Here is a 16,108-nt window from a genome sequence, read left to right as displayed (position 1 = left end):
GCCTTCGACAGAGTCCCCCATGAAAGACTAATTAGAAAGGTAGAAGCTCATGGCATCAAAGGTGACATCCTTAAATGGATTAGGGCGTGGTTACAGGACAGGAAACAGCGAGTGAGCATTAACGGCACTAAGTCCCATGGGAGCAACGTCACAAGTGGAGTTCCCCAAGGCTCAGTACTTGGACCATTATTGTTTATTATATACATAAACGACATAGATATCGGCATAGACAGCAACATAAGTAAATTTGCTGATGACACTAAAATAGGACGTGTTATCAAATCTGACGAGGACTCGGCAAAACTACAGGAAGATCTAAACAAATTTTTCGAATGGTCGGAAAAATGGCAGATGAAATTCAAGTCGACAAATGTAAAGTACTCAGTATAGGAGATGTAAACAGGGAAACCAGATACCAGATGAACAACGATGCCATAGAGAAATCCGACTGCGAGAGAGATTTAGGAGTAATGATAAGTAGGAACCTTAAGCCAAGTAAACAATGTGTTTTTGCTCGTAACAAGGCTAATAAAGTACTTGGGTTCATACAAAGGAGTGTTAGTTACAAGACTAGCGAGGTCATCCTAAAACTGTATCTTGCTCTTGTGAGACCACACCTGGATTATGCAGTTCAGTTCTGGTCACCGTATTACAGAATGGATATAGAATCCTTGGAAAGAATTCAGAGGAGAATGACAAGACTAATCCCGGGCATTAGGAACCTTGAGTATAGAGACAGGTTAAAGCATCTTAATTTGCACTCCCTCGAGAGACGTAGAGCGAGGGGCGACCTGATAGAGGTGTATAAGTGGAAGGCAGGGCTAAACAAAGGGGACATTACAAAGGTACTCAAACTATCCAACCAGGAGCGAACTCGTAACAATGGTTTTAAATTAGACAAATTTAGATTTAGGCGTGAAATAGGTAAACACTGGTTTGGAAACAGAGTAGTGGATGAATGGAACAAGTTACCAAATATCATCATTAACTCGAATACGCTGAATTGCTTCAAACATAGGTTGGATGCTCATATGAGCAATAGGGGTTGGGTGTAAACGGGACTGCCCAGTATGGGCCAATAGGCCCGCTGCAGTTTCCTCCATTCTTATGTTCTTATGTTCTTATGTTCCCGAGGATCAATTCGAATCTTTGCCTTGAAACTAGCAAGGAAATTAGGCATCACAGATTTTAAAGTGAGTCATGGTTGGTGCACAAGATTTATGAAAAGAAATGATTTTGTACTGAGACGGAAAACGAAAATATCACAGCGTCTTCCACAAGAACTTGATGACAAGGTTATTGAATTTCATAGGTTCATAATCAAACACGGAAGAAGAATTCATATAGACTTTCGTGTATTGGAAACATGGATGAAACGCCCATGATTTTTGATATGCCAATCAGTCAAACAGTGAATATAGTTGGTGAAAAAACAATTTTAGTTAAAACTACTGGACATGAAAAATCAAGATTCACAGTTGTGCTATCATGTATGGCTGACGGCACAAAGCTGACGCCTATGGTAATATCTAAAAGGAAAACAATTCCAAAGCAAAATTTTCCAAAAGGTATAATCATCCATGTGCACGAGAAAGGGTGGATGGATGAAGGCGGCATACAAATATGGCTTAAAAAAGTCTGCAACTTTAGACCAGGGGGACTGCGCAAAGAAAAAAGTCTTCTTGTGTGGGATATGTTTCGGTCACATCTTGTTGACAGTGTTACTGCTGGGATTAGGAAGGAAAACACTGATACAGCTGTGATTCCTGGTGGATTAACAAGTCTTGTCCAACCACTGGATGTTTCCATAAACAAACCATTTAAAGATGCGGTAAGAGTGAAGTGGAACAACTGGATGATAGAAGGCGATAAGACATACACAAAGGGAGGCAACATCCAAGCTCCATCACTAGCAACATTATGTGAATGGATTGTAGAGGCCTGGGATGCAATCAGACCAGAAATTGTGGTGAAATCTTTTAAGAAATGTGGATTTCGAATGCTCTTGATGGAACAGAAGACGACTTGTTGTGGGATTATGAGGCTAATGAGAGCGTGATTCAGGATGAAGATATTGATGATCCTATGGCTGATGATGGTGTTGATCCATATGACGATGCTGTTCAAGGAGAGGACTGGGAGGAGCTGTTTGGTGCTGCAGATGATGACAAGGAAAATGATTTTGATGGATTTTAATGAAAATATTCAGAAATATGGTATCGTAGTATTTATTCAAGTCAATTAGGATAGAATATTATTGTAATACAACAGTTTTTTAACTGAAAACCATTCGAAAAGCGATTACGGTAAAATCTTTTGAACAACGAAAGAAAGCGAAAGTCATTGTTTTCGTCATGATTATATCCCACTTTCCACTGTAATACATACGTCATTTCAGCAAAAATATTACATTTCCATATTTATTTCTGAGAATATATTCATTCAGGCACAGTTAAGGTAAAATATACTTGTGATGTAATATTTTAATGAAAATATTTAGAAATAAGGTATCGTATTTTTCTTTTGTTTCAAATATAATTAACAAAGATTGATGTTTCAAATTTAATTAACAAAAATTTATGTATCTATAAATAAACTTTTAAAATTGAATACTTTATGTTTTACATCGTCCTGTGCATACCATACCATGCATTTGGCTACTTTGGGCTTGCTATGATGACGCAAGAGATCTTCCCTGGCAACTGTACCGACACTCACAGCGGGTGGTGCGTTGTTTCCATTGTTTACTGGTAGTTACTGGTAAATATTTTTCAACCTAACAAAACTATTACCCGTATAGAGGTCGACCCCCAACTTTTTGCCAAAAAATTTGGTCTTAAAACCTCGTGCTATACACGGGTATATACGGTACTTCAAACAACCATATTCATTCTTTTACATTAATTTTACTACAGCTAAAATCAGGGTCTTATTTTCTTCAGTTTTATATGTAGAACCAATCAGTCACTGGTTTTGTAAGCTTTAACATAAACAATGCCGGCAGCCGTCTCGTCTCCTCTAATATTCCACGTATTATTAATAAATTGTATTGTTAATTTTGCACACACACACACATTAATTCAATGAAAACAAATTCAGAAACATTAATTAATATATATATGAATATATGAACAGTAAATAAGTGTTGCTTTCATATTCTTATGTAAAGTAATGACGATATGTTTTCACATGTGCGCATGCGCACTTACATACGCGATCTCTCTTTTTTCTTTACCATTATCGTTAGCTACTTCTATTGTTCCATTTATTAACATTAAATAACATTACAGTACTTAAAACAACCATATTAATTTTACTACAGCTACAACCAAGGTCTTATTTTCTTCAGTTTTATATGTAGAACCAGTCAGTCACTGGTTTTGTAATCAACGAAAACAATGCTGTGTCATTTCCTCGAGTGTTTTAATATTCTACGTATTATTAATGAATTGTATTGCTCATTTTGCACACAAACATTAATTCAATAAAAAAGTCATTCAGTAATAAACAATAATGAATCTTTTGTACATAAGAGAAATGACGCTGTTTACACAATTATGCACGTCGTCTGCACGTTGGCGGGCCGTTCAAACCCGTCAAAATTCAAGTTTCCGCCGTCAAAATTTTTATTTATTTAATTTTTGTGTTCCAATAAAATACGTTAAGAATTATAAACTCGCGAAATTTGAGAAGCTACTATACGACATTTAACCCTTCAAAGAGACCATGATGCAGAGAAAGTGTTGCTAGTGCTTCCAAGCATAAGCACAAGTCACTATCTATCCAGGAAAAGGGTGAATTTCCATGGTCCGGCACTGGTGAGGTCCCTAGGTTGCCGGACTAGAGAGGTACAACCTGTAACACCAAATTGACCATAGCTGCGTCAGTGAGGGTAGGAGGTCTTACATCAAACAGCGTAAATAATAAGACGCATTGAAAACTAACACCCACGCGTGGAAAGAATATCAATGGTCGGTCAGTCATGTGAGATGGGCCTAAAACTGACTAATGTAGATGATTACTATGATGACTTAACACAGGTGATGACTTAAGCAGATGGTGACTAATCTAACCAGAATCAAGGTCACTTCTCGTCATAATATAATTTATCTCGGAATGATCATCGGTGATTCATAATAATTTTTTTTTTGTGATTTTGACCTTTCCTTACGGCGAATATTTCTTTAACTAATTATTCTAACCTTTATTCTATTCCTTCTTATAGTATATTAGATACTGTAAGTATGACAACCTCGACCATGATTATAACAACCACAACCATGATTATAACAACCAGGACCATGATTATAACAACCAGGACCATGATTATAACAACCAGGACCATGATTATAACAACCACGAATATGATTATAACAACCACGTCCATGATTATAACAACCATGACCCAGTGCCGGATTTAGACCTGTGGAGGCCCATGGGCAGCCTCTTTGTGGAGGCCCCCCCTCATAATAACTACCCAAGAGGGTGGGGTGACGAGTGAAGCGAGCCTAAACATCTGGGAGTTCCGGGGGGTGCTGTAAGCCCCCCGGGAAAATTTTGAAATTTGAACACTTCTTTGTTGAATTTTGAAGCCATATGCAGTTATATTGAGGAAATTAGAACATTAATACATTTTTAATTAACTGTATATTTATTGATAGTGTACAAATTCCCAACACACACACACACACAAAAGTGAGACATGACTGGAGTCATTCATGTGGTTTCAAGTCGACCAGCCCTGATATAGCTACTACTGCACATGTGAAGGCCCCCAGATTGTGGAGGCCCCTGGGCAGCTGCCCACTTTGCCCACTCCTGAATCTGGCCCTGCCACGACCATGATTATAACAACCTCGACCATGATTATAACAACCAGGACCATGATTATAACAACCAGGACCATGATTATAACAACCTGGACCATGATTATAACAACCTGGACCATGATTATAACAACCTGGACCATGATTATAACAACCTGGACCATGATTATAACAACCACGACCATGATTATAACAACCACAAATATGATTATAACAACCACAACCATGATTATAACAACCACGACCATGATTATAACAACCACGACCATGATTATAACAACCACGACTATGATTATAACAACCGCGTCCATGATTATAACAACCGCGACCATGATTATAACAACCACGTCCATCATTATAACCGCGACCATGATTATTACAACCAGGACCATGATTATAACAACCAGGACCATGATTATAACAACCAGGACCATGATTATAACAACCAGGACCATGATTATTACAACCAGGACCATGATTATAACAACCACAAATATGATTATAACAACCACAACCATGATTATAACAACCACGACCATGATTATAACAACCACGACCATGATTATAACAACCACGACTATGATTATAACAACCGCGTCCATGATTATAACAACCGCGACCATGATTATAACAACCACGTCCATCATTATAACCGCGACCATGATTATTACAACCAGGACCATGATTATAACAACCAGGACCATGATTATAACAACCAGGACCATGATTATAACAACCAGGACCATGATTATTACAACCAGGACCATGATTATAACCAGGACCATGATTATAACAACCAGGACCACCAGTTATAACAACCAGGACCGCGGTGCCAACAGCAGGGCCATGATTACCTTAACCAGGACCATGATTATAACAACCCGACCATGATTCTAATAACTACGACCATGATTATAACAACCACAAATACCAGTTATAACAGCAGCCAAATTTATAACAACGCGACCATGATACATAACAGCCACGTCCATGATTATAACTGCGACCGCCAGTGGCCCAGCAGGACCGCCCAGATTATAACAACTGGGACCATGATTATAACAACCAGGACCATGATTACTTAACAACCTGGACCATGATTACGCACCTTCGAGCCGCCCAGTTATAACAACACAAAATATGAAAAGTTATAACAACCACAACCGCCCAGTTATAACAACCACGACCATGATTATAACAACCACGACCATGATTATAACAACCACGACTATGATTATAACAACCCGGCGACCATGATTATAACAACCGCGACCAGCAGTTACTGCAACCCGTCCATCGGTATAACGCGACCGCAGTTGGCCAGCCAGGACCATGATTATAACAGCCAGGACCATGATTATAACAACCAGGACCATGATTATAACAACCAGGACCATGATTATTACAACCAGGATAGCAGTTGCTGGCAGGACCGCCAGTTATAACAACCCAGGACCATGATTATAACAACCAGGACCATGAACATAACAACCAGGACCGCCAGTTATAACAACCGGGACCATGATTACCAACCACGACCGCCATAACAACTCTGACCGCAGTTATAAGCAACACAAATACTGATTATAACAACCACGTCGCCAGTTAACAACCACGACCGCCCAGTTATAGCAACCACGACGCAGTTATCGCAGCCACGACCGCGGTTATAACAACCAGGACCGCAATTCCTCGCATAATTCCGCAACAGCACGACCGCCCAGTTACTTAAGCCACGACCGCCCGATTATAACAACCCGACGTTTTATAACCACGACCATGATTATAGCAACCACGACCGCCAGTTATAACCACGACCATGATTATAACAACCACGACCGCCCAGTTATCGCAGCCACGACCGCCCAGTTATAACAACCACGACCGCGAATTACCAACAACCCAGGACCATGATTATAACCCACGACCGCAGTTATAACAACCACGACCGCGGTGCCAACAACTGGGACCGCGGTGCCATAACCCGATACGCAGTTATAACAACCGACCATGATTATAACAACCACGACCGCGGTGCCGCGCCCGACCATGATTATAACAACCACGACCGCGTTATAACAACCCAGGACCAAGATTACTGCTAACCGACCATGATTATAACAACCCGACCATGATTACAACAACCAGGACCATGATTATCGCAACCACGACCGCGATTCTGTAGCGACCATGATTACTTAACAACCCGCGACCGCCAGTTATAACAACACGACCATGATTATAACAACCACGACTATGATTATAACAACCGACCATGATTATAACAACCACGACCAGTTATATAGCCAGGACGCGATTATGGCAACCCGCCGCCATTTATAACAACCACGACCATGATTGCAACAACCAGGACCGCCAGTTATACATAACCCACGACCATGATTATAACAACCATGACCGCCAGTTATAACAACCCGACTATGATTATAACAACCACGACCATGATTACAACAACCCAGGACCGCGATTATAAGCCACGACCGCGGTATAACAACCCGACCGCCCGAGTTACCAACAACCACGACCGCCAGATTATAACGCGATTATAACAACCACGACTATGATTACCATGGCGACCGCCCAGTTATAACAACCAGGACCATGATTATAACAACCCGACCATGATTACAACGCGCCGACGCCAGACGCAACCACGACCGCGATTATCGCAACCCACGACTATGATTATAACAACCACGACTATGATTATAACAACCGTACAGTTATAACAACCCGACCATGATTATAACCGGGACCATGATTATCGCAACGACCGCAGTTATAACAACCACGACCGCGGTTATAACAACCAGGACCACTTGTTGTCGCAACCACAGAGCCATGATTATAACAGCACGACGCGATTACCAACAGCCACGACTATGATTATAACCCGATATGATTATAACAGCAGGACCACCCAGTTATATAACGAGCACCATTATAACAACCGACCATGATTATAACAACCCGACCACCAGTTATAACAACCACGACCATGGTATAACAACCACGACTGTAAATTATAACAGCATTATGAATTCCTGGCCAACCAGGACCATGATTATAACAACCCACGATACGCAGTTATAACAACCACGACCGCCAATTGCATAACAGCACGACCATGATTATCGCAACCCGACCATGATTATAACCACGACCATGATTACCAACAACCAGGACCGCCATTATCGCAGCCACGACCATGATTACTTAACTTAGCCACGACCATGATTATAATAGCCGACCGCAGTTATAACAACCACGACCATGATTATAACAACCACGGCCATGATTATAACGCCACGACTATGATTATAACAACCGACCGCATTACTGCCACGACCATGATTATAACAACCGGGACCATGATTATAACCGATATGATTACCATAGCGACCAAGACCTCGCAACGCGACCGCGATTATAACAACCACGACCATGATTATAACAACCACGACCATGATTATAACAACCACGACCATGATTATAACAACCACGACCATGATTATCGCAACCACGACCATGATTATAACAACCACGACCATTATAACAACCACGACCATGATTATAACAACCACGACTATGATTACTATAACAACCACGACCATGATTATAACAACCACGTCCATGATTATAACAACCACGACCATGATTATAACAACCACGACTATGATTATCTCAACCACGACCATGATTATAACAACCACGACCAGAATATAAGTAACCAACGACCATGATTATAACATCCACGACTATGATTATAACAACGACGACTATGATTATAACAACCACGACCATGATTATAACAACCACGACCATGATTATAACAACCATGACCATGATTATAAAAACCATGACCATGATTATAACAACCACGACCATGATTATAACAACCATGACCATGATTATAAAAACCATGACCATGATTATAACAACCACGACCATGATAACAACCATGACCATGATTATAAAAACCATGACCAAGATTATAACAACCACGACCATGATTATAACAACCTCGGTAAACTGTACCACCGGACTCGCCACTGGCACGAAGTGCCCACGATCACTTGTCTATCTATCTATAGCATGTACAGAGCCCCCCATAGATGGTCAGTCATGATTGCACAATCATGGTGATTGTGCAATCATTGGTTTTGCCTACACACACTATTAACGAGACTGCAATCGTGTGGGGCACGCCCAGTTAAGATGAGTACAGTGGCCGCATGTATTTTTATTTATTTATTTTTTGTATGGGCATTAGCTCACCTGGGCACAAGCCATTTTTAATGGCTCTGTAGCATAGTGTGTGTGGCCAGTTGTCTAATTTCTCTTTGTTGTGTCAACTTTCTTGTTAGTCACATGCATACGTACATGGAGATCTCACACCAGGATGAAGAGAAAATAAACTCACAATGGCATTTTTTTATACATATATATATATATATATATATATATATATATATATATATATATATATATATATATATATATATATATATATATTTATATATATATATATATATATATATATATATATATATATATATATATATATATATATATAAAAATAAATAAATAAATATATATATATATATATATATATATATATATATATAATATATATATATATATATATATATATATATATATATATATATATATATATATATATATATATATATATATATATTATGTTGTCAGCACTCAGGATGGATGGATGGAAACTCTAAGGTGGTGGTTTTCTTATATAATATGTTATATGGTAGCCAGTCTGGTGCTGGAGATGCTGTGGTGAGGAGCTGCCCAGTAGACACGTTCGGTGAGTAGCGTGTTGAAGGAGGTAGATGGGGAGCTTGTTAGAGGAGATGTTGCCTGCTGGCCTCCAGGTTGAATGAGAGCTGGACAGCGAGGAGCTTGCTTGAAGGAGGTGTGTCCAGGAACCGAGGCCAGAATGAATCTTAATGGAGAGACAGAGCTTATATACACAGCAGCCGGAAGTAAACCCGCCGGTTTCTCGACTCTGTTTAGTGAAGACGTAGCAGGTGGCTGGTTGCTAGGTTACTGTGGGAATCTGGTGACGCCCCCTGCCGCCCGTTTTGTTGCTGGGATACTGTCGCAATAGGAATGCGGATATGCAGTTAGAGACGTCCCACAATATTCTCCAGGCGGTGTAGAGACTGTTGTCTGTAGAGTTGCTTAGCACATGTGAGGCAGAACGCGCATGCCCATGGAGACAACGGCGATGGCGTGGATGGCCTGTCGTCGCTGATGCAACTGTCTAGATACACACTCATCTGTGGGAGAAAGGGGGAAAAGGGTGTGTGGAGGCGATGAATGTTGTGCTTCCTCACGGCTGGTACAGAGTCGTCAGATGCGCCTGCTGGGTGGGGCCTGGGTCAGGAGCAGGCTGCGTCAGCAGAAGCGGATAGAGGGCTCGTGACAGCAGCTGTCCACGACAGCAGCAGGTGCAGGACATTAGCAGGGAGTATCTGAGGAGAGAAAAGGGTGTGTGGCGATGAATGTTGTGCTTCCTCACGGCAGGTACAGAGTCGTCAGATGCGCTGCTGGGTGTGTGCCTGGGTCAGAAGCTGCGTCAGCAGACCGGCAAGACTTACCTGGCGCTCCTCTCAGAGCAGCCAGGTCAACTGTTATGGCCCATACCAACTCTCCTGAACCCTACTCCCCACCGAATATCAACAAGTTACACGCCAGAAGTTACTATTTCATTTAGGAAAGAAAGGAACCAGTGTCAAACAGGAGGTGAACAGTGGTGAACAGTGCTTAAGAGAGAACAAATCAATAGTAACAGTGGTACCAAGTTGACCTTTCACACAGTGAGGTCCCAGGTACCCAGTGATAAACGGCCCATGAGAGACCCAACTACCAGCGATGTGTTAATCCGCTTCACGATAGGAAGGCTCTCCAGAACCACATACCCCACTCATATAACACCATCTGTGAGGAATTACCACACCACGCCCTCATAACACCATATGTGAAGGAGTTACCACACCACGTGAGGCCCCTCATAACACCTGAACATTCAGAGGAATTACTACACCACGAGGCCTCATAACACCATCTGTGAGGGAATTACTACACCACGTGAGGCCCCCTCATAACACCATCTGTGAGGGAATTACTACACCACGAGGCCCCTCATAACACCATCTGTGAGGAATTACTACACCACTAGAGGCCCTCATAACACCATCTGTGAGGAATTATTACACCACGGAGAGGCCCCTATAACACCATCTGTGAGAGGGAATTACTACACCACGTGAGGCCCCTCATAACACCATCTGTGAGGGAATTACTACACCACGAGGCCCTCATACCATCTGGGAGGGAGTTACTACACTACGAGTTTGCTGTTCAACACCTACATTAATCTGTATGTTCACATATGTTCCTTCACCATTCTCTAATGAAGGCTTTGTTAAAACCACCAATGTATGTAATAAGTCATTATGCCCACGTATATTAGCCTCGCTGCAGAACTTTTCTCAATAAACCGTTAATTACATATTACATATACAGGAGGGCTCGCGACAGCAGTTGTCCACGACAGCAAGCAAGGCGCAGGACATTAGCAGGGAGTACCTGAGGGAGAAAAAGAGGGGTGTGGGTCCCAAATCAGGAACAGAGCCGCGCAGGGGTTACTGCTACCGGGGTCTACGCCTGAGCAGGACGGGTGCAAGGTCGGCAGGATGTGGTGCCGGAAGAGGAGCTGCGTCTGCCAGAGTAAAGCAGAGCTGCTTCTGTGATGCCAGTTTTCTATGCTGCTTGAAGACTGAGCGGTCAGTTTCCTCCATCCTGTGTGAGTGCCAACCTCCGAGTCACCATTTGTAGGGTTTCGTGATATTATGTCAGCACCAGGGATGGATGGAAACCTCAAGGTGGTGGTTTTCACATAATATGTTATATGGCAGCCAGCTCCGGTGCTGGAGATGCCGTCGTGAGTAGCTTATGAAGTAGGTAGATGCAGGACGCCAAGTAGGAGATGCTGCCTGTTGCTGCCTCCAGGTTGAATGAGAGCTGGACAGCGATGAGCTTGCTTGGAGGAGGTGCTATGTGTTCAGAACCGAAAACAGAATGAATCTTAATTTATATACAGATTATATACACAGCAGTCAAGCAAAACCCGTTTCAATTCCGTTAAGAAGACAGAGCAGGTGGCTGGTTGCTAGGATACTGTGGCATTCAGACGCTCTCGGCCGCTGTTTGGTTGTTAGGATACTGTCGCATTGGAATGGATACGAGTTGTATATATATATATATATATATATATATATATATATATATATATATATATATATATATATATATATATATATATATATATATATATATATATATATATATATATATATATATATATATGCAAGTAAATCACAGAAGGTGCTATGATCAGGTGAGTACAGACTTAACCCTGAAGATGTGAATTACAAAAAAGCGCTTTTAAACCCTGTGTTTTCTTCTTCCTTATGAAAGCAAAATATATATATATATATATATATATATATATATATATATATATATATATATATATATATATATATATATATATATATATATATATATATATATATATATATATGTAAACATATATTATATGTGCAGTCAGGTGTTCCTTGTAGTAGAGAGTTGTTTGAGAGCCTGCAGCCCAGCTTCTGGCATGTGAAACGGACCGTTATCCTGTTGGCCCTGGTGTGTCCTTGCTTCGTTTTATATCGACTTCTGGGGTTCTTGCTTTGGTTGAGGGTCTGTCGGTGTCATCTTCACCATTGCAGGCCTCTTCGATCATTCAAATTGGCTCCGTCGCAGACGCCGTTGTTCTCTCCCCTGTCTCTGGAGGTTTTTCGTTGCTGCTCGGTCGGAGAAGAGTTTTACAAGTCTTCCTCAGCTTCCTCTTCTGGGTTTGGATGGGATGATGGTGGGAGGTGTTGCTTTCCTTTCCCAGATGCCCTTCGGATATGGGCCCACATTTGACGAGGGAGGTGCTGTTCTTCGGAGCACCACTTGAGCCAGCTTGCGCTTTTGATTTCTTTTCCTTCTTCCTGGTATCCTTGACTATGTCTTGCAGGAGATGTCTGTTTGTGTCCGTGGGTTCCCATAGTTTCTTCTGCCATGTTCACTCCGTGGCTGAGTTCTTTCAACCGACAGTAATACCAGTAATCATTGTACTGTCTTGATGTGGCTTTTGTTTTTGGAAAGCCTCCTTCTGCCGCTTGCGAAACGCCTCGACCAACTGTTGGTGGAGGGTTGTCTAACCACGGTGCTCACCAGCCGGCTGTGATTTTTCGCGCCACCTAGCCAGATGTTCCAAAAGAGTCCCAGTCCGCCTTTGCATTGTATCTCCATCTCCTGCGGAGCGCGACACCCACAGGCAAAGCCGCCACTGGTCAGCGTGGGGTGCAACCAAGAAACCGAAGGCTGCAGTGCACTTGAGACGAAGGTTAGATCTACCTTCATCCCCCAATGTGGGTGGCCCTCCGGCGTCAGAAGGCAGATCTCGGGTGTATCTTGAAATGGTGTATAGGTGTATCCATCTCATTTGTGGGGCTTACCGAGCTTAGAAAGGATGAGAGCGAAATCCCCAAGAGTGGCGTGGTCAGCGTCGAAGCAAATAATTGAGTCAACCCAGTGAGCCTTTGCCTTGTATATGTTTTAACAGTTAATTCCCTCTCTGGAGGGTTATTGACTGCCTGCGTCTCTATGTTTCCCCACATGGAAATCTGCATGACATCCGGAGGAGGGTATGATCGACTTGACCAAGATCATACACCTCCTGTCGACCCTGCGTGAAATGCCCTGTATGTCTTGAAACCACTGAATTTGAAACAGTGGTGTTCTTTTAGAAGTGTTTCTGTAGCAGTATAACATCAAGCTTGTCCTTGGCTGCTGCTTGGAGGTGTTTTTGTTTTTGATGACCTGATCATTCCAAAGGATGTTCAGGGTGCTGACGTTTTCCACCACTGTTTCATCGCGGACTTCTGGAGATCCTCTATGGATATGTCCAAGTCCGATCTCCCGATCAGGTTCATCTCCTTGTTCTGTGGTTTCAAACCGCCGTGGTTCGGTTCAGGAGCTGAAACGTCCACTTTCTTCTGAGCTGACGGTATCTTTGGTTCCTGGTGGCCTCCGCGTAGAGTAAAACTCGGCTGTCACCTATGAAGACCGTCATGGCTCCTCCACCGATTGGCTGGAGCTGTGGCTACTTCCCGCATGACGCTCCCCATGAGTATTTGAGCTGGTTTATTGATCTTGTGTCCCATTAGCCCGGCTAAGCCAGGCTGATACCGTATCACCTTCTGGTGCCTTTGTGTGCCTTTGCCTTCTCCGTGGCTATCATTGTATGCCGCTTGGGGATTATATAGCCTCAGTGAGGCCAGGAAACTGGCAGCTGCACCTTGGGTGTTGACCGGCTGAGGAGGTTGACTTTGTTGTTTTCGGTTTTGGGTCCCCACACGAAGGTACTTGGTGGGCTGGTGTGAAGCGGTGGGGCCGGTCTTGCTGTTGAGTCGGTTTGCCTGGACCTCTTTGTCCTCTCGGAGCATCCAGGGTTCCAGGAGGTGTTTGCCCCCGCAGTTGGCAACAACCTAAAGCAATTTTTCCCATTTTTCAACTTGCGAGGCAGGAGGTGCTGCTTCTGACCAGCGCAGACTGCGCAGATTTGTACGTGCACCTTGTCTGATGGTGCCCGTATTTCTGGCATCTGAAGCACCGCAGGGCTCAGGGACGAAGGGCCTCACTTCGCAGATCCCCAGGTTTTGAGGTCTATGGTGCTGGGTGAGCAGTGCGTAAGAGCATTTGTTTGCGGTGGCCGTCTTGTCGGACAGGGGAGAGCATCTCTCGGCTTTTAAGATCTTCGGGTGGTTCTCCAGGGGTAATGGAGGACCACCGACTTCATCAGTTTCTGGGGGGGTCCAGCTTGGTTGATGCAACGGTGGTGGTATTTTTCAGTAAGTGTCGAGGGTGGTCGGAGTCCTTGTCTTTGGGGTGAATAATCATCTCCCTTTTAGGTTGGGCCGCACTGAGAACTTGGCCAGTGAATTTAGCTTTCCATCTCTGTGATGGCGGCATATGTCGATTTTCGCGTCCGTTTTCGAGATCCGGAATTTGCAGTGCCGCTGAAGGTGAGCTGGTGGTGGTGATGGGTGCCTTTGGGCTGCTTGACGGCATTCGTTTCCCCAAAAGCACGTCGGCGTTTCTGTTTTCACCTCCGTCCAGTTGTCCTCAGTGGCGGTAGCAGTGGTGGTGGAGTTGTTGGAGTGTGGTGGCAGTGTTCCTACTTTTCAGGGCTTCGTTGAAGGCCCGTAACTGGTCCGCTTTCAGTGCGGAGCCGTGCCTGGCCGTCAGGTTGGCGGTTCAGGCGGTGACGGTTAGAGGGCGTACGCGCCCATAACCTGGTTTTTTTTTTTCATTTTATCAGATCCTACCTATTCCGGAGTAAATAGCAGAGGAATTTCAGCACTCCCACAGCCTAGATTGGTGGTCGAGAGTGGTTCCCGAGCTTCTCCCGAGCCCCGTTCAGGGGAAACCTACTCTAGTATGTGACTGCTCACTTATAGACGTGAGATGACGTTGTTCTTGCTTTTCAGGGCTTCGCGGAAGGCCCCGGCAGCTGGTCCGCTTTCAGTGGAGCCTGTCGGCCTGGCCTGGGTTGGGCGGTTCAGGCGGTCACGGTTAGAGAGCGTGCACCCATGCTAACTGGTGTTAAGTGATGTTTTAGAGGTTTTCTGTTGTCTGAGTTTCACCTATTCCTGTTGGAGTAAGTAGCAGAAGAATTTCAACACTCCCACAGCCACTTGATGCTGGGTGTCGGAGGCTCCTGAGCCTCTCAGAGCCCCTGTTTGGGGGAAACCTACTTCAGTACAGACCTCAATTTATAGATGTGTTTTCAAGCGTGTGCCCACATTGCGGGAAGGATGCGGGAGACGTTACCTCTTTCAGGGTGGAACCCGCGTTCATGTTTCCTGGAAAGACTTGAGAGCTGCCCAACCCTTCGTGTCCACAATCTCTGGAGGGAGGCAACAGTTACAGGGGGGGACCGCAGGACGAAAAACACTTTGAGGGTGCAGGTCCCTAGGCCAGAGCGAAAAAAAGGAAAATAGTAGAAGGAAAGAGCTCAAACCATAAAATGGGGAATATCGCGCTATAGCTGCCTCCAGCTGAGTGGGGCCACCAGCCATCACCGTAAGAGGGCAACTACCAGGATAAACCGAAAAACGCTCGTGAGATGT

At 43.5% G+C, this 16,108-nt stretch overlaps 1 protein-coding gene across 1 annotated transcript in view; it reads left to right on the top strand.

The window, feature by feature from the left end:
- LOC121880183 (cadherin-related family member 1-like) overlaps window positions 1-13,976 on the top strand; it is a 264,458-nt gene extending 250,482 nt beyond the window's left edge. Inside the window, exons 18-19 of the mRNA XM_042387311.1 lie at window positions 11,403-11,606; window positions 13,812-13,976. Of these exons, the coding sequence (XP_042243245.1) occupies window positions 11,403-11,606; window positions 13,812-13,976 (369 nt within the window). The remainder of the gene's footprint in view (window positions 1-11,402; window positions 11,607-13,811) is intronic.
- The last annotated feature ends 2,132 nt before the right edge of the window (window positions 13,977-16,108 follow it).

This window comes from Homarus americanus, unplaced genomic scaffold (assembly GCF_018991925.1).
Source record: "Homarus americanus isolate GMGI-L3 unplaced genomic scaffold, GMGI_Hamer_2.0 scaffold30108, whole genome shotgun sequence".
NCBI lineage: Eukaryota > Metazoa > Arthropoda > Malacostraca > Decapoda > Nephropidae > Homarus > Homarus americanus.
Note: the sequence above shows the minus strand (reverse complement) of the source record. Positions and strands in the feature narration are given on the sequence as shown.